The following is a 27,872-nucleotide window of genomic DNA, read 5'->3' on the forward strand; positions in this document are numbered from 1 at the left end:
ACAGCTGTCACAAATCCCTTGTCCCTGGTGAACTATAGCTGGGGCCTGTTCTGCTCAGCTCCTCAAAGATCCCTAGAGAGGCCTGCAGTTGCTCTCCTCTCCTAACTGGAGTCCACCATCAGGCCAGTCTCGCTCCTCTGTTGTGCTTCCTGGGAACAGTTCCAGATGCAGAACACCTGTCCCTAGCATGGCAATAGGGCCTAAGGAGGCAGCTACTTCCTCCTGATGGAGGGAAACCAGGAAGCTTAGGAAATACTAAGCTCTAGGAGGTCAGAGGAGTGTTGCCAAGAGGGGAGCCCACTCATGTAGGGGGAACTCAGCCGATGTTCTGAAGGAGGCTGGGAGACCCTCAAAAAGGCAGCTGTGGTTTCTCTCTTGGTTCTGTAAGCATGCTGCTAGTCACCCTCAAGAGGATGCACAGGTTATCTTGGGCTTCCTCAAAGCCTGTCTGATAAAAGCGGGCCTGGCAGAATGAGCACAAGGAAGGGGCACTGGTCTCCAGTGGTCGGTCGGCTTCTGCTGTGTACCACTAAACTGACCACATAATGGCATTCCCCAGTAACTGAAGGAGGACGGAAGAGATGCTCAGTGAGTTAAGAGCTCTTCCTGCTCTTGCAGAGGACCTGGGTTCAGTTCTCAGCAACCACATCAGGCAGCTTTTGACTGCCTGTAACTCCAGCCCCGGGGGTGCGGCTGCTGCTCATCATAGGCCCCTGCTCTCATATGCACAAGTCTATAAACACACACACAAATATTTTAAAAAGAGTAATGGAAAGCATTCCACAAATATCTGAACTGCATACTAGAGACATAAATCACCATTTGCACCTTGAAATGTTTTTACCAATACATCTTTGCATTGGGATGGAAGCACAATAATTAATTGCTACCTATTCCTTGTGTGTCAGGTGTTCCATGCCCTAGGTGACATTTGCAGAGTGTGCATGATTAAAGTGCTGTCTGGGAGAGGCTAAATGCATCTGAATGATAGCGTGTGAGTTCATCTTATGAAGATCTTAATAACAATGTCAGTTAGAGAGTCGGTTACTTGATCACAGTATCCTCCTCTGGCTGGAGTGTACAGCATCGTGGGACAAGGAGGGGCACGCAAATCCCATCTTTTCTCAGCCTAATAAAAAGTTCAAAAGAAATAAACCTTTAAAAATGTATCTGGGGCTGGAGAGATCTGTGTGTAAGAGCGCTGGCTTCTCTTCCAGTGGACCTGAGTTCAATTCCCTTTACCTACATGGTGGCTCACAACTGTCTGTAACTCTAGTCCCAAGGGATTTGGTGCCCTCTTCTGGATTAGTCAGGCACTGCGGGCACATGGTACCCACATACGTGTAGACAACCATACAAATATTTTTTTTAAAAAATCATTATATTTATTTTTAAATTTTTAATTTTTTTATTATTTTTAAAATTGTACAGCTGTGTAGTTTTGAACATGTGTGCATTCATAAAGGTACCTGCTCAGGCCAGAGGTATCAGATCCCATAGAGATGGAGTTACAAGTGGCTCTGAGCCAGCTGATGCAGGTGCTGGGGATGGAATTCAGGTCCTCTGCAAGAGCAGTGTGCGTGCACTCTTAACTACTGAGCCATCCCTCCAGCCCCCAAATAAACAGTAAGATAAATATTGGAATTTGGCACAGGATGAGAAATCCCACCAGGAATTTCAGGCAGACAGACATGGTACAATTTGCACTGGGTTCCACATGTTGTATTCCTTCACTTGTGCTCATCCAACAAATACATCCTCCATTATAACACTGAAAACCCCAGTAATACCCCTGGTTCCGGGTGATCTTGGGGACAGGGAAAATGAGGAAGTAAACAAGTCTGCATTTTGAAGTATTTATGAACCTAGTATGTGAACTAAGATATATACAGAAGCAAGAAAAAAAATCTAAAAAAATTCCCAAGTAAAGTTCTCTATTGCATTGCTTTCGTGCAGACAGGAGTCCAGATTAAGTATGTGCACGGTCACGACGCTGGCTGGCTAACACCTAGCACTGGGTCACACTCTTGTGTAAAGAAAGGTTGTCCTTGCAGGAAATTCAAGATCACTTATGTCAAAACCACAAAGAAATCATCACAAATCTTCTATTTTTGAATGTTGGTGGATGTACTTTATTATATACAGTATAATATTTCTGTGCCTTCATGTTATGATACACAGTTTCATTTTGTGCATTTGAGGAATTAAGGGATAGAGTGAAGTTTTATTGCCCAAGAACTTGTAGATGTTTTGAATGGTGAGTAAGGGGTTTGTTTCAAATTGAGGTGATATGGGCGAAGCCGCCCCATGTGATGGTGAGCGTGGTGGCAGTCAGAACCCATCAGGTGGGAAGGTCCCTGCCACGAGTGCTCGGCCTGCAGCTGGGTGGGCAATCAGTAGTGGCTAGCTCCCTTTACCGGTGCAGCTGCAGAGGAGCGGAGAGGGACTAACACACTCCTCGGTCCCCTGGATCTAAAGGCTCATCCCAAGGAGACCTCCTGGCTGAGCAACAGCAGTGAAGGATGCAGTACACAGTTTGCACAACTTAAAACATTCTGTGTGCATCCTATTTTCACAGGGCTCAGATGCAACAAAAATAAATTCTTATATCTGGTCAGTTGTGACCAAGGCCAAAAATAAAAATAAAAAATTAATAATAATAATAATAATAATAATAAAGCTCTTGTTGAAACAATTAGCAAAACCTTGTTATGACAACCATGGTCATGTGAGCCATTCTGTCCAGACCCAGTCCCCTAGTGCAGAATGTGTGTCTGGTCCAGGCCACTGCTCCAGACAAAGGGCCTCAGAGTGTTGGAGAATTTTTACTTAGAAAACTCCCGGTGTAGGAGTGGTAGATCTCTGTGAGATCAGCCTGGTCTACACAGTGGGCTCCAGGATGGCCAAGGCTACTTAGTGAGGCCCTGTCTCAAACCTAAATAACTGAACAAATAAACATTTGAAGACTTCTGAGGATGAAGTTGTTGCACTTCCTGTCGACTGGAGAAACACACCCACTCTCCACAGACAGTCTCTCTGACTCTCTGCATCATCACCTGGCTAGCTCTGGGGCTCCGCTCCCCAGATGAGGATTCTGCAGCAAACGGCCTCAGCATGGCTGCCAAGGCAACCCACTGTTTCTCACTGCCGAAAGAAGTATGGGTGCTTTGGCTCATTCTGGATTTTGCTGAGAACGACGTACTGAGAGGTGTGCACAGCTCTGTGGGTTCCGATAGCTCCATCCTCGGCTCGTGGAAGCAGTCAGCATACACAGGGTTCTGGAAAGGTGACTAGCTCTTTTGTCTCTCCTTGGATTTTTTATAATATTCTCAAAGTTCCCTTGAGCTCCCTTTGGAGGTGGGAGTGGGCCCAAGGTTTTCTGTCACCACATAAACACTGTTTCCTTGGGACTGTCTTGACACACTGGTCTCACTGCCAGATAGAGGCCCCATTTGACCCTTGTCTGCCTATCTGGTTGGGGTTCATTCACCAACAAAGCCAGAACTGCAAAATGGCCAGTATTCCTGCTACTGTATTGGTCTGATGGACAGGCCCTTGTAGCCACCAACTGTGAAACTGTATTAAGAAGGCAACAGCTCATGGCCATGACTAACCTCGAATCTTACTTTTTAGGGAAAAAACACTAAGGGCAAAAACATTTGAAGGAATCACACCAAGAAAAACCTACAGCAAATACTTCTGAAAAATTAGTAGATTTTTTTTTCTATTGTTTGTGAACAGTTGTTTCAAAATGGAAGGAAATGGTTTTTCCAGTTTCAAGTTGATGGGCTGAGCTGATCTCAACCGGAAACTGATTTTTTTTTTTCCTGCGGTGAACAAAAAACACTCAAGATAGGAATCACTGTCCTTGCCGCAGTTGGGACTGTGTTTTGACATGTTTGTGGACAGAATTTTGTAGCCAACTATTAGGAAGGGACTCAGTCAGTATTAGGACGGACACTCTCGGGCCACAGAGCAGAACTCTGAAATGAGGACAAGTCTGGGGAGTTCGGCCTCACCAGAGCGATGTGTTGTTGTTATTATATGTTGTCTCTTACCTCAGGCTGGTTTTGAACCTACTATGTAGCCCAGGCTGGCTGAGATCCTCCCGCCCTTAGTCTCCTTAGGGCTAGGATTACAGCTGTGTGTGTGACCATCAACAGCTGTAGGCCTTATCATTCTTCCTGCCTCTCTACATACCTGAGTTTTTTTACTTCCTCCTTCTTCCCTCCTGTCCTGGTCAACTTTTCTCACGTCCATGCTGGAGCGGATTTAGAAGAGAAATGGGCACTTTGTGGGCCAGGCCCGTGGCTGCTGGTACAGAGTGAGGAAGAGTACCCAAGCTGGGGACATAAGCCACCAGAGCCCTCAGGAAAAGACAGCTCCCAACACACGAGCACAGAAGGGAAGGGAGCCGAGCTCTGCTGTGACCCTGGTGCCCTTGGCAGATGGATCTTGTCCTCAGGACTGCTGGGCAGAGTGCAAAGGTTCACGGGAAGAAGGCACGCCCACACGGCCTCTCACTGTTGCTTGGAGAAGAAGACCTTGAAAGCACTGCTGTAGCTCCTGTTGAATGCTGTGTAGATGAGTGGGTTGAAGAAGGAGTTGGAATAGCCCAACCACAGGAAGATGCTCTTCCAGATGGCAGGGATGTCCCAGGAGCACAGCGGACTGATGAGCTCCGTGACGAAGAAAGGAAACCAGCAGAGCACAAACACCCCGATGAGGATGCCCACCATGAGGGCTGCCCTCTGCTCCTTCTGCTCTCTCCATGTGTCCCCTTCTGTCTGGAAGGTAACGGTGGCATGGCGGACTGTGAACACCATCTGGGGCTGTTGGGTAGCGTCCTTCACCTGCCAGGTACAAGCAGACACTTTGTTAGAAACAGCTGCCAGGTGGTAGTGGCTGGGCTGAACCCAGACATGGATGAGCCTGAGCCCTACAAGCCACTCCAAAGGAAGTGTTGGGGCTCAGGTGGGTGACCCCCAAAACTAGAGGGTATAGCAGTGTGATGACAGGGCCAGGGTTCCACATTGTAAAAAAGAGAGGAGGCTACAACACGGAGTTCGGTGTAATTGTGGACCTGTGGCAATCTGCTCGGCTAAAGCGGCAACAAAGATAAACAGAGCGTGGGATGTCATGCTGAGCTTTAGCTGTCAGCTTGGTGGAGGGCAGAATCATCGGATGGAGAGCCTTCATTGAGGAATTGCCTAGTCAGATTGGCCTGTGGGCAGTGTGTGTGTGTGTGTGCGTGCGCGTGCGTTTGTCCAGCCCACTATGGGCAAGTCAATAGTGGGTACTAGGCAAGTCATCCTGAATTGTATAAGAAAAGTAGTTGTGTTAGAGCCAGTGCTCTCAACCTGTAGGTCGTGATCCCTTTGGCAAACCTCTCTCTACAAAAAAAAAAAAAAAAAGGATTTGCATTACAATTTACAATAGCAAAATTACACTTATGAAGTAGCAACAAAATAATTTTGTGGCTGAGGGTCACGAGGAACTCTATTAAAGGGTGGCAGCACTAGGAAGGCTAAGAACAACTGGTTTAAGTTCTCACGAGCCAGCCAGCCAGAAGCCTCTTCCATGTTCCTGCTCTGCTTCTCAGGCAGAGTTCCTTAGAGGTGATACTGAGTGGAATAGCAAGCAGGCCTGCCTGCCTTCCCTCAGCGATGGGATGTGGTCTAGCATTATGGGCTAAAATAAACACTTTCCTCTCCCAAATTGCTTTCGGCCAGAGTGTTTTATCACAGCAAAATAAAGGAAACTAACACAAAGGAACGTGGAGTTGGCGGCAAAGGCACGTTCTGTGGTGGTAAATTACTGACTGTTAACTAGATCTAGAGTCACCCAGGAGGCTCACTTTGGGCCTGGCTGTGAGAAAGTTTCTAGGTTGGGAAGACACAGCCCACATGTTGGTGGCACTGTCCACTGTCTGGGGTCCCTGACTGAATAAAAGTGAGTAGAGCACCAGCATTCAGCTGCACATACAATGTGAACCCCAGGCTCCTGCCACCATGACTTCCCTGCCCGGATAGGTTGCACCCCAATCTATGATCCAAAGTAAACCCTTGACCCTTTAAGTTGCCTCTGTCTAGTATTTTATCACAGCAGTAAGAGAATTGATTAATATCATATCCTGATAAGCTCATTATAAACAGAACAGTGAAGATCAAAAATTCACTTCACACCAGGTACCCCCCACCCATCTGGCTACATGGCACCCTGTGGAGGTTATTGGTTTTTCTTTGTCATATCTAGGGGCTGACCGGCTGTGGCTTGCTGCTGCTGCCCAGAATCAGAGAGGACCCACTGCATATAGGTAGGCTAAGGAGAAAAATCAAAACTCAAAAGGGAAGCATAGCATCTACCAAAGGAACATTCTCTTTACTCCATCATTAGCCAAACCCTAGGAAGTCAGGGTTACACTTAGGACCAGATTTCTGGAAGGTTTTTGTGTGAGTCTGCTCTAAAATGTTAGAATGTTCTAGAACTTTTCTTCTGGCATGAGATTCCCAATGGGCAGGTGAGGTGGCTCAGTGGGCGAAGGTGCCACCAAGCCTGGTGACCTGAGTTCACTCACCTCCAATGCTTCCTTCCCCAGGAAGTCTGTATCATTCCCAGCATTTTTTTCTTGGGCCAAATTGGGCATTGGCAATGGGGATGATGGCAACATGAGGGTAGTAGCAATACTGGGACTACGGAAGGCGTAGGGGTGCCGTAGATGTGGGGACACTGGGACGCGTTTCTGCATCAAGAATTCTTCAGTTTCGCCATAGGGCTCTATACTCCTCAGAAAAGCATTTCCCCCATTGTCCTGTTTTTTCTTATGTTGCTGTGATAAATGCCTTGACCAAAAGCATCTAGGGGAGCTTACACTTCCAGGTCACCCTTCATCAGTGAGGGCAGTCAGGGCAAGGATCGAAGCAGGAGCTGAAGCAGAGGCTTCGGAGGGTGCTGACGGCTGACTCACAGCCTCGTGCCCCTCTAGCTTTCTCATAAAGCCCATGCGCACCTGCCTAGGCATGGCACCGCCCACAGTGGGCTGGGCCCTCCCACATCAGTCATCAGTCAAGACAATCCCTCAGAGACATGGCCACAGACCAATCTGATCCGGGCAGTTTCTCAGTTGAGGTTCCCTCCTCCCAGTGACACTCCAGGTTGTGTCAACTAACACACTTCCATAGGAAATATGGCTCCTTCTCCAGGCCATGCTTTGGTGCTTTGACACACACACACACACACACACACCTATAGCGGCCACTGTTAGGAGATCCTGGCTGTTTGGAAAGTTTCCACTTACTCTTGTTTTCAGGCTTGTGTGCTCACTCTGACTTGGCTCTGAGCTGATCAACAGCTACAATGAAGCACTTGAATGTGTCTGCAGAGTAACCTATACTGACTGCTGTAAGAGGATAAGAGCTCCTTAGCAGATCTCAGAAAGAGAGTGTAAGGCTAACACAGTGTGACCAAGCAGACCAAGCCAGATCGTCTCTGTCACCTCACATACATTTACAACAGGTGTTTCACAATTGCAGGTTCACTGAAACTTTCCAGCTTTACCAGCCTTTTTTCTTCCTTTCCTTCCTTCCTTCCTTCCTTCCTTCCTTCCTTCCTTCCTTCCTTTCTTCCTTCCTTTCTTCTTTTTTCTTTCTTTTCTTTTTTTTCAAGACAGGGTTTCTCTATGTAGCCTTGACTTCTCTGGAACTTGCTCTGTAGACCAGGCTGGCCTCAAACTCCTGCTTCTCTGCCTCCTGGCTGCTGGGATTAAAGGCGTGTACCACCACAGCCTGCCTGCCTTTTCTCTTTTAATAACTGAGTTATCTGGGGATAGCCCCCCCTTGCTGAAGCTCTTGTTTTTTTTTTTTTTTTTTAGATGTTGATATGCTAAATAACTGTTTACAGTTTTACTGCAAATCTAGCATGTTCTCTCCACTGCCAATTAATAGTACCGTGCTTTGTGGTACTGAAGTTAGTGGCCAGAGACTCTCAGCTGCAACAGGTCACCTGGTCCTGCCAGAATACCCAACAGACAGATTTACAGATTAGAAGAAGCCTCGGGGATGATAAAAATGTTCCAACTCAGGGGCAGACTCATTGTTCTGTCGCTATGGTAACAGGGAGGCTGCCTGTTGTCTAAACCTCTTTTCTGATGATCAAGGACAATGCCGTTCCCTGAGCCCTCCCTCAGGAGCCAGCCAATCAAGTCAGGGTCACCCTAGAAACCTGATTCTGAGAGCCAATTTGCCTGAGCACCCACATTCTTCAGATGCCCACTACCCCACTGAATGGCCTCCCACCCCAAGACCGACCACCCTTGAGTTCAGAGATAATTATGATCTCCTCTGTTCCAGGAACAGTTTGGAACTGCAGGCTTCCTCTTAACGCCTAGGACAAAAGATCCAACAACAGCCATAACATCTCCCTACCAAAAAGCTCCAGGCACCTGCCTGCTCATGCTTTTGTTCAGGAACTGCTGGTTCTCTGGGTTCTTGCTGGTCCCTTGGGCTCTTGCTGCTTGGCCATGTCTTGCTATTCTGGAATTTGCAAACAAGGATGTCCATGTCATCATGCTGAGGTGTTTGCTTCAAGTACCTGGAGCTTCAGCTAGCAGTCTGCCGTTAAGTCTCCTATTAGACCGTCTGTAGACCACATGTCAGCATGCATCACTGTCCAACACCACCATGTTGTGCAATTAACCTGCAGGGTCGACAATTAACCTGCTTGTTTTTGCTTTAAAGATTTATTTTACACACGTGTGTGTGCGTGCATTCGTGCGTGTGTGCATGCGTGCATGAGTGTGTGTGTGTGTGTGTGTGTGTGTGTGTGTGTGTGTTCACTCCGGTGCCCTCAGAGTCTAGAAGAGGGTATTAGGTCACTTGGAGCTGAAGTGGTGAGCTACCAGACATTCATGCTGGGACTGAACTCAGGTCCTCTGCAAGACCAGCAAGCACTCTTTACCTCTGAGCAACCTCTGTCTAGCCACAGTCATCTTGTTTAATTTATATCCAGGGGCCTGACAATATTGCCCTCCTGGGGTCTCTCTCTAGCATGTTCTGGAAGGTTTATCAGACACTCTAAATGAACTGCCCTTTCTTCAAGACTTTTTTTGCTCAGGACAAATACAAGCATTGCGTAAACTCACCAGATATGTAAAACAGACATATAAACTCAGTCAATCTATAAGCTGTAATTCAAAGCCTATGCCAGAGTCAAGAGCATAAGGGAGAATTTGCCTAAGCTTCAGAGAAAGGGGCAGAACTGTGTTGTAGTATTTAGAATTTCATTACAATTGTAAACAAGCCACCATACTATCTGCACCTGTCACAGCCTGAATGGAAACCTCTTCAAGTCTGGAAATATTTAAAACAGAACATAGAGGAAAAGAGTTATCTAACCCAACTATGGAAATTTAAGCATAAAGATAGAATACATCTTACATAAGGCTACTTCAGAAGCTTCCCTTGCATGGGGTGACTGAAGAAAGGTGCAACATGGCAAAGCAAAAAAAGGCAGAAGACATACTTAACAGAAAAATCCACACAGCATTTGTGTGGAATGGAAGCCCACAGCTGTAAGAACAGGCATCAAAACTGAAGCTCAGGCCTACCTTTCTTTCTTTCTTTCTTTCTTTCTTTCTTTCTTTCTTTCTTTCTTTCTTCCTTCCTTCCTTCCTTCCTTCTTTTCTTCCTTCCTTCCTTCCTTCGTTTTTTTTTTTTTTAAACATTACCTCTCTATATGGCTCTAGTTGTCTTGGAACTCACGATGCTAGCCTTGAGCTCACAGAGCTCTTCCTGCCTCTGCCTCCAGAGTGCTGAAATTAAAGGTGTACACTACCATCCCTGGCTCAGTCTTTTCTTTCAATAAATGGACTAAAAAATAAGAAGTAAGTGGAACTGTGAACCTAGCAACTTAGAAGATACAAGGCTAGATATTTCTAAATAGCCTTAAAAAGTAAAGGCCAGAGATCCACTCAAGATGTAGTTCTCCGAATACACCTGAATAGGCCACTGTAGCCAGAGATGAGGAGGGCTAGATAAGATCCATATACCAAGAGGTTATCTATCATCTATTACGTATCTTTCATCTCTTTATATCTATCATGCATCAACTGTCATCTATCATCTATCTATATGTATCATAACCTATTAGCAGAAGGCTCCTTAAAAGAATCAATATCTCATATTAACTGACAAGCAAAGTCACTATCCAAAATGAAGTCATTCCAAAGCAGACATAATCACCTACCAGGTCCTTACCTTTCTCACATTAGAGGACATCTGCCTGTGGATGGCCTGTTTGTCTGCATTGGGTGAACGCTCCCTTAACACTCACACTATACAGATCAGCTCTTTTGGTATATAGTGTGAAGCTTTTCTGGGGTGGGCTGGAGAGATGACTGAACAGTTAAGAGTAGTAGCTGCTCAGCTGGATGTAGTGGCACATGGCTTTAACCCCAGCCCTCAGAGGCAGGTGGATCTCTGAGTTTGAGGCCAGCCTGGGCTACAAAGTGAGCTCCAAGACAGCCAGAGCTACATAGAGATACCCTATATCAAAAGAAGAAGGAGGAGGAGGAGGAGGAGGAGGAAAGAAATGAAGGAAGGAAAGGAAAGAGTACACACTGCTCAACCGAAAGATCCAGATCTCATATGGTAGACCACAACTGCCTGTAACTCCAGTTCCAGAGGGTCCAACACTCTCTTCTGGCCTCTGCAGGTACCAGGCACACGTATGGTGCACAAACATACATACATGCAGGTAAAACACCTATAACACATAAAATATTTTTGAAATAAATAAAATTAAAATTATCTGAGACTAGCAAGATGGCTCAGCGGGTAAAGGCATTTGCCATTAACCCTAATAGCCTAAGTTTGGTCTCTGGAACCCACTGGTTGGAAACAGAGAACTAATTCCTGCCAGTGTTGAGGCCTGTTTTAATTTTTTTTTGCATAACTACAGCCCCTCTGTTGAGACCTGCTTTAGTTTTTAGCATAACTGTATCTCTTCTGTTGACCTGTTTTCATTTTAGCAAAGCTGAAGCCACGTTTCTTTAGTCTTTATTTTGATCATAAGGTGAACTGACTTCAAGTTCTCAGACTCTGCCTGCCTGACCTAAGAATAGCCTTTTATTTACAGTTCAATACTTCCTCAATGCTTGAACTGATAACAAATGTATGTTCTACTGAAACAAAACCGCAATACCCTGCTATGTTCCTTTCTCCCTGAATAATAGAGAACTGGAAAGCTCCCAAACTCCCCTACTCTACATGCCAGCCAATCAGCTTAAAATGCTTTATCTAGCTACCTAGACACATCGTACCTGGAATAGAATTAATTTTTCTTGCTTCTGGTCTTTTTCCTTTAAAAACCCACTCTCAGAATGGTTCAACAGCACAGTTTGGCTCCCAAGACCACTGTGTCCCTGAGCATGGTCAGTTCTTGGAGTGCTGAGTTCAATAAACCATCCATATCTGACTGAGAGGGGTGTCTGAATAGTCTGTGTGGCTCTTCTCGCACAACACCAGTTGTCCTCTGATTTCCACATATGCACTGAAGCACACACACACACAAAATGTAAAGCAATGAAAAACCAAGAAATCTGGAACGCAAAGGTAAATTAGCTTATAGTAATTAAGCTAGTTTAAAATTAGCTTAAAAATAAACCTAGATAATTTTTTTTCTTTAATAAAATATTTTGTTACTGGACATGATATGTGCTTGAAGCTAAGGAAAAAGGATTCTCAAGTTTTAGGACAACCTGGGCTACATATGGAGTTCCCAGGCTAGCTTGGGTTATATATGAAGACCCTACCACAAACAAATAACAGCTAGACAAAAGAAATCATTTGTGCCCAATGATTAAAAAAGAAGACTATGAAGCACATTTTACCCCCAAAGGCTTGAGGGAACGTGGGTTTCCAGCAGGGCTAAGATAGCCTCTTCCATGTGTGTGACCCACCTAGAGTTCAGGGAGTATTGTCTGTTTAAAAATAAACTGTGCTGCCACATGCGATGAGACTGTAGCGGAGAAGACTTACCCTGGGACAGCGGGGGGCCTGGAGTCCCTACCGAGACCCCACAAGCACAGGACCTGCAGCCCAAAGCACTCACACAGCTGGATCAGAGTCCCCAGGAACCTTCCCTTTTAGACCAATAACAGTGTACCAAAAAGGTTGGAGGGATGCTCAGCAGATAAAAGCACTGACTCTTTTTCCATAGGACCTGGGTTTGATTCCCAGTGCCCACAGGGCTGCTCATGACCATTTCTAACTCCAGTTCTAGGGGATCCAACACCCTGTTCTAGCTTCCACAGATACCAGGCATATGCGTGGTGCATACAAACACCCATATGCAGAAAATAAAAAAAAATTTCAAGACAGGGTTTCTCTGTGTATCCCTGGCAGTTCTGGATTTGCTTTGTAGACCAGGCTGGCCTTAAACTCACAGAGATCCACCTGCTTCTGTCTCCCAAGTGTTGTGAGCCACCATGCCTGGCCCAGAAAAAAAAAATGTACAGAGGCTAGGGGTTTAGTTCAGTTGGTCGAGTGCTTACAACATGCACAGAACCCCAGTACGACCTCGAGTGCCAAACCAGGCATGGCGCCACATGCCTTTAATCCCAGCACTTGGGATGGGAGACAGAAGCAGGCAGATCTCTGTGAGTTCAAGGCCAGCCTTGCCCACAACAGAGTACAGAACAGCCAGGATTACACAGAGAAACCCTGTCTCAAACAAAACAAAACAAAACAAAACAAAACAAAACAAAACAAAACAAAACAAAACGGAAAACCACCTTGCACCAAAACAACTGGGAGAGAGCTACACAGGGAGCTGGAGGAGATCTAGCACCCTCTTCTGGCCTTCCTGGGCACTTGCAAAATATTTGTTTTAAATTATTTAATGTGTCTTAGTGTTGTGCCTCCATCTATGTCGGTGCTCTGTGTGCATGCAGTACCGGCAGAGACCAGAAGAGGGCATCTGATCTCACGAGGGTGCTGGAAATCCCACGTGCTCTTATCAACTGAGCCATCTCTCTAATCCCCTAAAAAACAAAAGAAAATTGCACACTGACTGGGCCATACTTCCCAGCCCTCAGCTCAGTAACTAAAGCTTTGTTTTCTTGTCTGATAGTGCTACTTCACTACTTTTGTAATAAGTCCCAATCCACAATCACTAATGAACCTAGCCAGCATCTCCCACTGTTAGAGTGGGGGGGGGGAGTTCAAGAGACTAGACTCTCTGGCGTGGATAGAGACAGGACATTCAGTTGGGCACGGTCATTCACTTGCCCTAGAAACCATGCCTAGGAACGAGGCTTACCTTAAGCCCTGCTGAAGAAGTGGGTGGAGTAATTAGGCCCCTAGCATACTACCTTACCACTCTAATCACGTTGCTCTGCCTGCCTGATTTCCTAAACCTTTTCCCCTTTGCCTTTTCTTAACTTAGAACCACCTTTTCCTTTTTATGTGGTCATTTAAGTTCAAGGAAAAATAAGACTGGTATTTCAGTTTCTGTTCCCAGGGCAATCAGAGGTGAACTCCAAGCCTCAGCAGCCACTGAGCTACTTAGAACCTAGTTCCAAGCTCCTTGGTGAAAACAGCAGAGTTTCCAAAATTCGGTTCTACGGATTCTGGTCCTTGAAATTCTTTGTGGTGGGGCCACCTTGTCCTGTTGGAGATCACCAGGCAGTCCAAACACCATCCTTGGAGGAGGACCAATGCTCTAGATGGAGGAAACCTCTTCTTTATTCTAAAAAACAAAAATCCTTCTCCTACCTGCGCCTAAGCTTTGAAATGCAGCCGCAGTGACAAGGTCTTCACAAGCAACCACCACTGTTGAGGCTTACCTTTACATCAAGCCTGTACAACACACTCAGCACAGTCAATTAAAACAGTTTGCTGTCCCAGAGCCCAGCAACAGAGAAAGGGGGCTGTTGTGCCCATGTCTGATGTCACTTCACTGCACAGGTGAGGGCCTCAGCAACGCATGGGGAGCTAGCTCCCTTTCATGGTGCTGGAGAACACTGAATCACCAAGTCAGACGTTCAGGAGTTAAGGAGAGGCAGGCAGGGAAGCGTGGGTGGGAGAGGATGAAAGCAGACCTTCCTTGTTGTAGAGGCTGTCTGCTTCAAATGCAAGCTGTGGCGTGCTGGGGGTGCAGGAAGGGCTGTCTGCCCTGAAACTTCAATTTCTTCCTTCATATTACCCAAAGGAAAAGCCAGCAGGACAAGCAGTCCTCAGGGCTGCCCATTGCCAGATGGGGCTGCAGTAGAGAGACCCAGAAAGCAGTGGTACAAACCACTGGGAAGCAGACAGAAAATGCAGGCACCAAGAAGGCAGTAAACAGTTGTCAATAATCTTACAGGGTGTGTGTGTGGTTAGACAGGACACTGAAGAAAGGAGAATGAGGCCGGGCAGTGGCGGGGCACACCTTTAATCCCAGCACTTGGGCGGCAGAGGCAGGCTGATTCTTGCGTTGGAGGCCAGCCTGGAACTCTATAGACTGAGTTCCAGGAAAGCCAAGGCTATGCAGAGAAACCCTGTCTCGAAAAACAAACAAACAAAAACAACTACAAAAATGAAGAAGGGCAGCAACCTAGAAATTATAGTTTGCAAAACAGCCTAGAACACAGCACAATCGATATGCCTGCTATGTGGCTATCGTCCTGTCAATCATTCTAATCTTCCCGCCTCCGGACATCCTCACTACCAATGCAGAAAACTTCAGTCCCCACCCCCCACGCCCCCACTCCCAGGGCTGAGCCAGTGTCCCCAGACACTGGCTTCTCCAGATGTTCTATAAGGGATGCAGCCCATCCACAGGGCTTTAGTGCCAAAGTGGATCGGGTAGAGACAGGGATCACAAACTCCTCATTTTCCACGTGATCCACCAGACGCTCATCATGGGAGGGCTCTGTCATTCAGAGTTTAGAGCAAAGGCAGTCTCTAGTGCTTGCTCCCTCCTCTGCCTACCTCTCCCCAAACTGGAGAGTTTCACTTTCCACAGACCTCGCGGGAGGTGTGTGCGAAGAAAGCCTTGGAGATGCAAGTGAAGTATTTTTAGCAATCCTTGTAGCACCCACCTCCACAGCCTCGGGTACGGGGGAGACGCTGTTGGTCTTCCGGGAGCCCACGCGGAACTTGGCGGCCTTGTAGATCTTCCAGTACACGAAGAGCACCACGCACAGCGGCAGATAGAAGGCGCCCACGGTGGAGAAGACGGTGTAGGACGGCTCGCGGCTGACCTGGCATTCCTCGCTGAGCTCCGAGTACGTCTCCCCCCAGCCGAAGACCAGCGGGGCCAGGGAGATGACGGCGGAGAGCGCCCAGGTGAGCAGGATCATCACGTTGGAGACACGCTTGCGGGCGCGGAGTGTGTATTCCAGGTGGCGTGTGATAGACCAGTAGCGGTCCAGGGCGATCGCCGTCACGTTCCAGATGCTGGCGGTGCAGCAGAGAACGTCACACGCGATCCACAGCTGGCACAGCCGCCGTCCCAGCTGCCAGCGGCGCCCACACAGTTCATGCACCAGGCTCAGTGGCATGACCAGCGCGGCCACCAGCACATCCGAGATGGCCATAGACGCCACCAAGTTGTGCGGCACGCGGTGGAAGGTGCGTACCCTGAGGATGGTGGCCAGCACCAGCAGGTTCCAAGCGAACGTGGCTGCTGCTAGGAAGCCCAGCAGGGTCAGGACCAGCACTCGGAAAACCGAGAGGAACGGCCGACCAGGGCGCAGGTCTTCCGAGCCCAGGCTGCGGTTAGGTTCCACAGAGGAGGGAGTGGAGAGAGTAAAGGAAGTCAAGTTTACGGGCAGATCCATGGCCGGCCCAGGCCACCTGCGCTGAACCCGCTGAAGTCAGTCCAGACGGTTGTGACCACTGGCCGGTGGAGAGAGGATTCCGCCCAGAGCCTGTGGACCTGGCCCCCAATCTCCAGCTAGTGAGAGTCCAGAGGAGACGGTGGCAGAGGGGAGGGTGCTTGGCTGCGGGTATCCTTAGAAATTTGGAGAGCGGACTCCAGAGGCTGAGTCCAGAAGTCAGGGCCCGCCTGTGCCATCACATGCCTGCAGCTCCTCTCCTCGGCGGAGACCGCGGTCTGATCGCCGGCAGCAGAACATCCTCGGTCGGGGTCAGGCACCCGGCCCCATGCAAGGTGGATGCCTGGAACCCGACCGCTACGTCAGCACAGTCGCTGGTCCGGGGTTGTTTCCTGCCCCCCGCCTCCCCCTCCCAGAAGCGGCTCCGAGAGGTGGGGGCTGCTGGGGACGCGGCAGTCGGATGCTGAGGAAGCCACGCAGGTACCTGCTTTCTAGAGACGGCCTTCTCGGCCCTGGCCTCTCTCCGCCGTGCCCCGGGCTGCTCCGAGAGCGCACCCTGGCGCGTCCGCCCGAACCTACCTTAGCAAAGTGAGGAGCCGGCGCTACGTAAGGCATCAGCTGATGAAGCCGCCTCTCCCCGCCCCTGGCTCCCGAGAGCCGCTTCAGCGCTCTGCGCTGTGCGTGGCGCTGTCCACGGTGCTGCCGCCTGGACCAGCGCCTACCACCACAGGGGCCGGGAACCAATTAGCTAGCAAACTTTTCTAAAGCCTTTCTCCAGCACCCGCGACTGGAGCCGCATCTTGTTTCCAGGGGGTGCTGTGCTTGAAGTACAAGCGCCCGGAGTTAAGCACCTTAACAGCCCACTGCCGTTCCCGTCCAGATTTCGGTACGTGGTTGCCCCCTAATTCGGTGAGCTCAGCAGCCTCGCTTAAAGTTGTTTGCTTTAGAAGAGAAAAGATAGATAACTGTTTTTCCTGTTCTCAGAGGAGGCTGAGGTGTGGAGTTAGGGTGCCTGTTTCCGGACACCTAGAAAGAGGCTTCCAAGAGCTCTTCCAGTGGCTCTACTGAAGCCTCTACCGAGAAGGAACCGGAGGATGGATGAATCGGCCTTTAAGAGCACTGGCTGCCATTGCAGAGAACCCGCTTTCTTTGGTTCCCAGGACTCACTGTAACTGGCTGGAACTCAGTTTCTAGGGCTTATGAGCGCGCTTCTGGCCTCCATAGGCACCATGTACACATGTAATGCACATACATGCAATCATGCAAACATACACATAAAATAGCAAAACAAGTAAACCCTTAAGAAAAGAGGAAACCCAGGTGTGGAGGGCGCCTGTAATCACAGCACTCAGGGAGGCAGAGGCAGGTGGATCTCTGTGAGTTCGAGGCCAGCCTGGTCCACAAAGCAGGTCCAGGACGGCCAAGGCCACACAGAGAAACTCTGTCTTGAAGCAAAAAAGAAAAACATAAGAACGGGAGGAAAGAAGGAAGAAAAAGAATGAAAAAGCTTCGTGGCACTTGAAAAGCAGGGACAGTGAGCCAGGCTTGATGTCTTTGCTCCCAGCACTGGAGCTTGACAAAAGTGGAGCTCTATGAGTTCAAGGCCAGCCAGGGCTGCATAGTGAGACTCTGTCTCAGAAAATAAAGTAAAATAAAATAAAAGGTAAATAAAAAACACAGGAGCATTAACTCTCACCTCAATGCACCTGTAAACAAAGTGATACCACACATGCTGCTGAGAAAGCATTTTGTTTCCAGTGTAAGGTTTGAGATCCAGGGTTTAGTACATACTAGGCAAAGTGCACTACCATTGAACTACAGCCCTCAAGGCAACTCCATAAAACCGTCCTCCTACCCCACATGGGCTTGTGGTTTATGACACTCATATACACACACTACACACAGCCGGTGGGTGCATGCACAATGCTAACACATAAATAAGATGACGTAGTAGGCTTCTGAGACGCCCTGGCTATCCTAGTCTACTTGGAGAGCTCCAGGATAATGACAGACCACAGCTCATAAAATAAGGTGGACAGTGCCTGAGAAATGATCACAGAGGTTGTCTGCTGACCCACACACACCCACACACAAATAGCTATTGATCCTTCTCTGTCCCAGCCCTTTTCAGTGGATTTGCTTGGGTCAAATTATTTCTGTAACAATCTTAAGGTAATACTTGCTTTTTACAAAGTTAACGCTCGTGTTGGTGGGACATGTGCCTGGCCTTTCTGATAGCGAAGGAGGCTGCTTATGTAGAGGAATGCTGCTTACATAATTATGTATGTGTTGGCGAGAACTGGAAGCATTTTTAATGAATAACAACGTCTTCCTTGAAAGATATATGGACAGATAAAATATCATCCTTCACACTTGCATATAGCACAGATATTTTCTTTCAAATGAGGAAGGAAGGCCTTTAAGGAAAAATAACTGCCAATATGTTTTACCCATAACAAAATTCTGGAACATTTAAATCCACCATTGGACATCTGGCAGCTTACAAGTACTTAGAGACCTGTGAGCTGATGTTGAGGATAAGGTTAATGAATGCAATTTTTTAAAGACTTATTTGATTATTTTAAATTATGTATACATGGCAGAGGTATGTACTTATGTGTCCAGGCAGCAAATCCCCTGGAGCTGAATTTATAGGTGGTCATGAGATGCCTCATGTAGGTTCTGGGAACCAAACTCAGGGGTCTCTGGAAGAAATACTTGCTTTTAACCATTTAACCATCACCCCAGTCCTACGATACTGTATTATAAACGCGTCACCATCTGGAAAGTCTGAACTGAACTATTCAATCACTCAGATAACCAGGGCATGACATAATAAATTTCTGAATAGAATTTGATTCACTTCAAAAGGTGAAGTACACCATAGGTTCATTTTATTGTTTATCTGTGTGCCCGAGCATAGATGTCAAGGTCAGAGGACAACTTCTGGGACTCAGTTCTCTCCTTTTACCTGTGGGTTCAGGCATGAGGCTCAGATCATCAGGCTCCTCGCCCAGCACCGTTTCTGGCTGAGCCCTCTCACTGGCCTAATGATAGATTTTTGATCTAACAGTATGAAAATGTATATAGTAAGATTTCAGATTCTACTATGCACAAAGAGTTCAGAAATTACCACTTGCTGAGTTTTGATATAGCATTACATAAAAATGAGTAAGTGAGTACTCCTGGCAGAGGTGCCGCCCCCTGGAGAGGCAGAACACTCTGTAAGCTGCATAGGTTTGAGGTGTAATAAATGAGCTTCCAGATCTGTCCTCCGCCCTTGCCTGGCCTCTCCGTAGAGGCTGGGTGTGGTGTTTACTAGGAATGGTCAAATCACCTGTGAGATGAGCCTCTAGGCACACCTGTAAAGGATTACCTATATTGAGGCTAGATCCTGAGAAGGATTACCCTGATTGCGTTAGTGGTGTGGAAAGATTCATCCTGACTGTGGGTGGGACTGTTTCCTTGGTAGGGGCCCTGGGCTGCACTAAGTGCAGCAGCAACCGGAGGTGAGCACTGGCACGCATGCGCTGCTGTCTGCTTCAGGGCTGAAGATGCAACGTGATTGGCTGCTTCAAGCTCTCGCTGCTCCGGCTTCACTGCCACGACAGACTGTGTCCTTGAACTGTGGGCCACAATAAACCCCTTCTTTCTTTAAATTGCCTCTTTCGGGGTATTTTTTTTTTTTTCCACAGCAACAGAAAAGGAACTAAGATACAGAACTTCAGCTCGTGAAAGAACAGACTTCCTCCTTGGGAAGTGAGCTTCCCTCTAGCAAACTGTAGGCTGCGCCAGTGGATGGCCTGCCCAAGTCCTGTAGAGGCCCACTCCCTTTGCCTGAATGCGGGGTAGCTCTGCCAGGCCACTCCTGCTGGGCGGTTCCTGCAGGATTGGCTGAGGCTCGGTTACACGCACGTGGTGACCCGCCCGCCACCTGCTACCTAGTTCTCCCTACCTCCTGTGGGTTCCCAGCAGAACCCACTCATGATTCTCTGCCCCAGAGAATACTGTCTAAGGCAGCAAAGGTGTTATTAAAAGATGGGTGCCGGTTTGGGATACAGCTTTCACGTGTGAAGCCCTGCGTTCAATGTTCAGTACTGCAACAACGAAAAAGGGTTGGTGAGATGGCTCAGAGGGAAAAGGTGCTTGCCACCAAGCCTTAGCGGGCCTGAGTTAACCCCCCTGAGCCCGCATTACAGCAGTGACTTCTGCAAGCTGTCCTCTGACCTGCTCACATGCACACACTCCGTAGTATGCACCCCGTCCCCCAAACAAAATAAAAATAAATGTTACAGTAACAAAATAAGATAGGGAGCTGGGGAGATAGATGGCTCAGTGGTGAAGAGCACTGTCTGCTCTTCCGAAAGGTCCTGAGTTCAACTCCCAGCAGCCACAGGGTGGCTCCCAACCATCTATAATGTGATCTGATGCCCCCTTCTGGCATGCATGTGTACATGCAGAGAGAGCACTCAAAAACATTAAAATAAAGAAATACTTTTAAAAATTAAGAGGAGACTAAAATCTCGCTAATACTCCTCAGAGTACGTGGTGAGTGACGACGCTAAGATGAGCATAAATGTGAAACTCGGGGTAGCTAATGTTCTAAAGAAGAATCCCAATATGAGGTTAACTTCTAGGGGACAAAGTCATTCCAATAGAACTCTGGGATGAGATTGTTTCACAGACATTCTAGACATACAGGACAATTCTCATTGGTTTTAGTTTTGAGATTTCCTGGAATATGAGGGGACAGATAAGAATGTTCAAATCACTATGATTTGAACATTTGTAATATTAATTTGAACAAATCACATTTGTAATATTAATTTGTTGTTGTTGTTGTTCCAGAGACAGGATTTCACTATGTAGCATTGGCTGGCCTGGCGCTCACTCTGTAGACCAGGCTGGCCCTCAAACTCACAGAGATCCACTGCCTTTGCCTCCTGAATGTTGGGATTAAAAGTGTGTGCCACCACTGCCTGGCTCAGGAGATCTCTTAAAAGGAGCCTAGCCATCAACTCAGACAAAATGCATGTCTGTCGAGGTCCAGGAAGTAGGGGGATTTGAAACACCACTGTGGCAATCTGAGTTGAGTACCAGCTCCACTACTACCCATTCTGTCAAAGAACACCTTCATCAGGGTACCTCTATATTATGTCCCCAGGGTCCTGTGACTGAATAGCCATCTGGCACCTTGTAGTCAAAAGGTCTTTGATATCTCTCTTTCCTGATTATCTGTTACGTGAATTTTGTCTAACAGATAAGTTCTTCCTATCTGCAAGGCATGATTTCAGTTCAAAGAATGTCTGATTCAGTGCTATTAGATGCCATCTCCCTGCCATCCTTCTGCCCCCACAGAACTTTCAGAGGCCCCCTTTACTATGCAGTTCTGTAATCTCAGAATTTAGGAGGCAGGAGAATTGCCTACAGTTCAAGTCTAGATTGGGCTACATAGGAGATTACAAGTCAGCCTGGGTTATAATATGAGAACCTGTCTCAAAAACAAAATGAAACAAAAATACACAAAAAAGTAAAGCAAGCCTAGTGTGGTGAGGCACACCTCTAATTTCAGTGCTCAGAAGGCAGAGGCAGGCAGATCTTTGTGAGTTCCTATAAAGCCAGTTCAGGACAGCTGTTACACAGAAACACCTTGTCTTGGAAAACGAAAACAGAAAGAAAGAAAGAAAGAAAGAAAGAAAGAAAGAAAGAAAGAAAGAAAGAAAGAAAGAAAGAAAGAAAGAAAGAAAAAAAGAAAGAAGGGAGGGAGGGAGGAAGGAAGGAAGGAAGAAAAAGAAAGAGAAAGAGAGAAAGACAAGAAACCAAAGTGATGGTTCATTTTAACAGTCAATATGATACAATCTAAAAATCACCTGGAGAGAATCTCAATGAGAGATTATCCAGCTCAGGTTGGCCTGTCAGGCATGTTTTTGGGGGTGGGGGCTTGTCTTGATTACAATAATTGTTGTGAGAAGACCCTTTCTGAGGATGGGTTGCACCATTCCCTAGGCAGGTGGTCCTTGACTGCATGAAAGTGGAAAGGGCAAGCTGAGCAGTGGGTATGCATTATTTACTTACTGACCATTCTTGGCTGTGGATGTGAGGGGACCAGCTATTAAGCTGCTGCTGCCTTGACCTCCCTACTGTGATACACTGTAACCTGGGATTGGTAGTCAGAAAGACCATCTTCCTTGAGTTATTTTTATCAGGGCAATTTCTCATCACAGAAACAGTAAGAGCCAGCTGCAAGGGCGCCATTGTTCCTACTTCTGCCAGCCAGGCCCCTCCTCCCAAACACTACCACCAGCAGCTCACAATAGTGTTCAGCAGCCAGTGGGGGATGCTACAGGTTCAAACTGAAAGGACATTCAAAATAAGGACTCTTAAATATAGAGCCACCAAAACAATAATAAGAAGGAAGGAAGGAAAGAAGGAAGGAAGGAAGGAAGGGAGGGAGGGAGGGAGGGAGGGAGGGAGGAAACAGGAGAGCTGGGTACTAGCATTTAGGGAGGCAGAGGCAGGTGGAGCTCTGTGAATTCAAGGCCAGCCTGGTCTACAAACTGAATCCAAGACAGCGAAGGCTACACAGAGAAACCCTGTCTCAAAACAACCAAAAAAATGAAAGAAAGAAAGAAAGAAAGAAAGAAAGAAAGAAAGAAAGAAAGAAAGAAAGAAAGAAAAAAGAAAGAAAGACAGACTTCAATCCAGCACTCGGGAGTGAAGCAGAGGCAGGTGAATCTCTACAGATCAAGTTCCAGAACAGCCAGGGCTACACACTGAGAGACCCTGTCTCAAAAAAATAAAAATAAACAAACAAAACAGAGACAACCATACCTGAAAAGTTTATCACCGGTCCCATATTAAATCACATCCTTTTTATAGTTGGTTTACTGAAATCCTTATGCTCCCTTGGCTAAAATCAGGATACAGGTAGGTCCACAGTCTGCCTGGCTGATGTGTCTCTTTCGTCTTTTTAATCTGAGGGTTCCTTGGCCCTCACGGTTCATCCCGGCAGTGTCTTTCTTTATTGAGGAGGATTAGCCGTTTGTCCTGCACACTCTGCCTCATAACTTCAAAGAGCCACCAGACCACCCAACTGTCTTTTGAAGTGTAGATTTTGGATGAGTCAGCGCTACCCAGGACACATTCCTGCAACCATTTGCTGACCACACCTCCAAGACCAAGATTCTAGTCCCGAATTCTTTCATGTATTTGTTTATTTGTTTGTGTCAGTCCTGGGAACTAAACCCAAGGAACCCACACATGCTGGGCAAACATAGAACTTTAAGATACATTTTCAGCCCCAACCAGTTTTTGTTTTGTTTTATTTTTTTTTAAGATTTATTTATTATTTGTTATTTGTACAATATTCTGTACTGCATGTGTGCTTACATGTCAGAAGAGGGCACTAGATCTCATTATTGGTGGTTTTGAGCCACCATGTGGTTCCTGGGAATTGAATTTGGGACCTTTGGAAAAAACAGTGTTCTTACCCTCTGAGCCATCTCTCCAGCCCCCCACCCTGGTTTTAATTAACCATTTTTTTCATATATGCCAACAACAACAACAACAAAAAAAAAAAAAACAAAAAAGAAACAAAACAACTTACTCAGACTCTAAATTTTAAAATCACTTAATGCCCAAATTGGTTTCTATCTCCTACGATTTGGAATTTATAACATTTTCCACAAATTTGTTTTCTTTGCTTTTTTTTTTTTTTTTTTTTTGCCATTTATTTGTTTATTTTTTACAGGATCGTACTACTTAGCCTGGGACTCACTAGGTAAGATCAGGTTGATCTTAAACTGCCTGGTTCTGCCTCCCCGAGTGCGAGATTAAAGGTATGTGGTACCATATCCAGTGGGGGGGAGGGGAGCAGGATAGGGGGTTGAGCATTCCTGTGGGGGTCAGAAAACTTCTTCATGGAGTCCGTTGTCTCCTTTCAGCTGCACATGGATCCCAGGCGGTTACACAGTCCCACCTTGTCTTGTGGCTAATGAGACAAATCTTTTCTAAAGAGGCAGTAATGGGCTCTTAAAACCATGAGCTTAACTGAGTAAACTTTTGTTGTTGTTGTTGTTGTTGTTTTCGAGTCAGGGTTTCTCTGTGTAGCCTTGGCTGTCCTAAACTCATTTTGTAGATCAGGCTGGCCTCGAACTCACAGAGATCCTCCTGCCTCTGCCTCCTGAGTGCTGGGACTACAGGAGTGCACCACTGCCGCACAAATAACTGAGAAAATTCTTGATGGAATAAATTTAACCAAAGCATTGAGAATGCAAGGCTCTGTGAGCAACAGGAGGGACAGGAGGGCTAACGGAGCCACAGAGGTGGTAAGGAAGGTGTTGCTAAGAGGACTAATCAAAAAGAGCTGGAAGCAGTTGTCCAGTAGTCGGCCTGTCTCCTTTGTTTCTCCTTATCCAATAGGTTGTGTTTTATTTTCACTAAAGTATTTTGGACTATCATAAAGGCATAAAAAACAAGTTTTCCCTAAAGGGAATTATTTGCTTTTGTCTGAGCATTCTAGCCTGTTAACTGGGGCATCGGTTGTTAGGGACCCGGAAGGCTAAAACTGCTAGTCAAAAGCTGGGCAGTGGGACATTTATCAGAAGCATCTGCTTAGCTGTTCCAGCTGAAAGGACGGGGAACAATTATAAAAGCTGGACTGGTCTTTGTCAACTTTCAGCAAGTCCAGAGCTTAGCAGGTTGGCTCACCCTAGGTTGGCTCACAGGTTGCAGTCCAAAGATGCTCTTTGGATGGTGTCTATCAGTTAAACGGAAATCTGCTAAGACAAATATAGTCTAGGGACAGAAGTCAAGTTTTCCTAGTAATTGGGGAAAGGGAGAAATGCCAAAACCAAGGGGATTTCTGTACCTATGTAATCTCAGGAATAGACAGGACAGAAACTTAGGCTGTGCTTATCTGGAGTCCATTTTGACCTGATGGAGGTGGATCCGAGTCTTATGACTTCTTTGATTCCCCAAAATGTACATGAATTTTCAGTTTATAATAGGAGCTATATCAGCATTACTACTGTACTGAAATCTGTGTTGTAGAAAAAAGTAGTTAACAGGTGTCTATAAAGCAACAGTAGATTCATGCCTTTGAATCCCAGCCAAAACTATAGTTTCAGGTTAAAAAGGCATATATATATATATATAACATAATTATAATTATATATATATTTGATCAGAGAATAAAGTATACAGATTGGACAGAGATGTTTTAGCCTGATTAAAAGCATTTAAAAATTATATCTAGAAGACAACCCAAGAAAACGTAAAATCCTGAGCTTATAGCTAAGTAATAAACTGTGAGTGATCAATCAGATCTTGAACCCCCCAAAATCTCAGGACATATATAACAGCATAGAAGGGGAAAGACATCTGAAATATTCTTATCTCTATATATTTTAAATCATTATTGACATCCTTAGAACTTATATAAGTTTGTATATCCTTAAACCTTTTATGGACTTTTAACCAATTATAAACATTTACCAGAGACATAAGTAATTATTATTACAATGAGAGTAGTCATTGTAAGGCAGTTTTGTTTTGTTCTTAGTGAAAAGTTACATGTGAAACCTGTTTATCCTTTAACATGAACCTGTGAGCAAGGTAAACCCGTTTGCCTTAAAAACAAAATACAAGAGACCTAGTAGCTTTAACTAACTAAAGAACTAACTACTGAAGTAACAAGCTGGCTGTAGGCCTGGGGGATGGAGCTGATTGTCTGCTGTTGCCTAACTGACAAAGCTGCAGTTAGCTTAGCTGCCAAATGAGCAGAGACCTGAGAAGGATAGACTATACTCTGAACGGCCTATGCATCAATTAGAATGACAGAGACTAGCCAATAGTCCATTATCTAGACAGTCATCCCAGAGTCAGGTGGGCTCCACAGCAATGGGAGCAGAGGTATCAGGACAGCATCAGAGACAATCCTGCAAAGGAGGATCATGGGAAGGACTGACCTCACCTCTAGGCAAAGTGGGGCAAACGACTCTCCAGTGTCCTGTTTGTCCACAGTTCAGGTCAGGCCCTAGCAGCGGGTGAGGCATTGGGGCATTCTTGTCCAGCGGTTAGAGTTATCACAATCCAGGTGAAGTCCTTTGTTGTTGCTGTGTCCTGTCCGTTGCCTTCTTGGAGACACTGGGGATCATTACTAGGAGCTGAGAGTCTCTGTCATAGTAGGTTTAACTATTTAAATGCCATATTCAGCAGATCTCTGACAGGTTTGAGGCTAGTATCCACCAAGTATATTTGAGTTAAATAATCCTTGTCTGGTTTTAGTTATTTGCTTTAAACTATACCTTGAAAACATAAAATAGAAGGCTAAATTAGACTTATTCATGTAATTAGTTACATTACAGAAATAGAGTTTTGAACATATAGCGTGACTAATCATTAACTTGTATTTTTTTAAAAATTATCCTTAAAAGTTTACAATACTATGACAATTTCTGAGTAAGATCTTTTTCAGTATCAAGAGAAGACTTTTAAATATAGACATTGGGAACTTTTCCTGACCCTTACCCGGTATGCCATTATAGGACACAACATTTTTTTTTAATATGACTCAGTTTATCAAAATAGCTATAGCTTAACATGCTAGTAAGAGGCCAAGAGCCATGGCACACAACTGTAATCCCAGCACTTGGGGAGTCAGAAGCAGGAAGTATCATTGTGAGTTGATCTACAAATTGAGTCCAGGACAGCCAAGGCTACACAGAGAAACCCTGTCTAGAAAAACAAAAACAAACAAACAAAATAGTACAATTAATTTTGGTGCTGGAGAGATGGATCAGATGTTAAGAGCACTGGCTGTTCTGCCAAAGGTCCAGAGTTCAATTCCCAGCACCCACATGGTAGTTCATAATCATCCATAAGGAGATCTGGTGCCCTCTTCTGGCGGGCAGGCACATATGCAGGCATAACATTGTATACATAATAAATAAATAAATCTTCAAATGAAATTTAAAATTTCTCAAGTATATGATTTTTGCAATATCAAAATAAAGCACCCTTTTAAGAGGGAAGATCTGGAGCACAACCATGATTTTCAGAAGGCAAAACCAAGTTTTAGCAGTGTTCACAATTTAATGTTTTCAAATCAATACCAAGTGGGTTCTTTTGTCAGAGCTTGGCTGGCAACAGAAAAGTTCTTGTATATGAACGCATAGAGGTGCAGATTTATAACTCTTTAAGATAGCAGAATTCTTTGGAGACCTTTTCTTTGGTTGGCTCATGCCCTGAACAGCTCCAACCCTGAGTCATGACTTTTAAGTTAACTTTTTGTTACAGATGTTACAAATTTTTAACCATAACCAATAACCAAGACATACAGAACACGGCCACATACATTTACACATTTAAAACAGACAAACAAAACTTTCCTTATTTCCTCTAGCTGTAATTTCATAGGAGAAGCTCCTTACACTCGCTGAATCCAGCCGTCTGCTTCCCTACCGGAGGAGCTGCTGGTGTCTCTTCAAGAGCAGCATGTACAGATCCTGGGGCCCCCAGCTTTGCTGTCAGTTTGACCTGGGCAGGAGTTAGGGCAGTGCTCGCTCCCAGCTACAGAGGCAGGGCTTCAGCTTATCCTTTCTTGTTGTCCCGGTTCAGCTGCTTTTTTCCTGAAAATCCTTGAGATGGGTTAAGACTAAGACAAGGGATGAATGGGTGGCAGATGAAGTTTGGCCCGTTTCTCCGAATATGAAACATACAACAACAATCAAATTCAAACCAAAGTACTGACGCAAACTGGCAGACACAGACAGACGGCACAGGAAGGCGGACAAATATGCAGATGAGTGAGACGCTGGCCAATAAAAAGACACAATCGCAGAGTCCGGACTCCTATCCCGGTTTTTTGGGATACCTGGTTCCAAGCCAGGAACTCCCTGGGGTAGAAGAGGCGTCCTTCCTCTACCCCAGGCTCAAGGAGTAGTGCTGTGTCCAGCCTCCATATTGAGCTCTTCCCCTTTGGTGCCGAAACTTTGTGTCCGGAGGACTCCCTGACTCCACTCTTGGGGTCCTCCGGATGTGATTTCTCAATGGG

General features: G+C 46.1%; 1 protein-coding gene across 1 annotated transcript; it reads right to left on the minus strand.

Annotated features, from left to right (window-relative positions):
* Window positions 1–1,436: 1,436 nt before the first annotated feature.
* Htr5a (5-hydroxytryptamine receptor 5A) lies at window positions 1,437–15,832 on the minus strand. The gene is made up of 2 exons (XM_055612740.1): window positions 15,080–15,832; window positions 1,437–4,853 (listed from the first exon to the last, which is right to left on the minus strand). Exons 1-2 carry the CDS (start codon window positions 15,818–15,820, stop codon window positions 4,521–4,523), a joined length of 1,074 nt encoding a protein of 357 aa, XP_055468715.1. The 5' UTR covers window positions 15,821–15,832; the 3' UTR covers window positions 1,437–4,520.
* Window positions 15,833–27,872: the final 12,040 nt, after the last annotated feature.

This window comes from Psammomys obesus, unplaced genomic scaffold (genome assembly GCF_907164565.1).
Source record: "Psammomys obesus unplaced genomic scaffold, mPsaObe1.curated_primary_1811, whole genome shotgun sequence".
NCBI lineage: Eukaryota > Metazoa > Chordata > Mammalia > Rodentia > Muridae > Psammomys > Psammomys obesus.

What these genes read in the sequence shown, in the direction of transcription:
- Htr5a (XM_055612740.1), bottom strand. Translation starts at nt 15,820, where the DNA reads ATGGATCTGCCCGTAAACTTGACTTCCTTTACTCTCTCCACTCCCTCC. An exon ending in CCGTACCCGAGGCTGTGGAG is followed by an intron (nt 4,854 to 15,079) that starts GTGGGTGCTACA and finishes TGTACCTGGCAG; the next exon opens with GTGAAGGACGCTACCCAACA.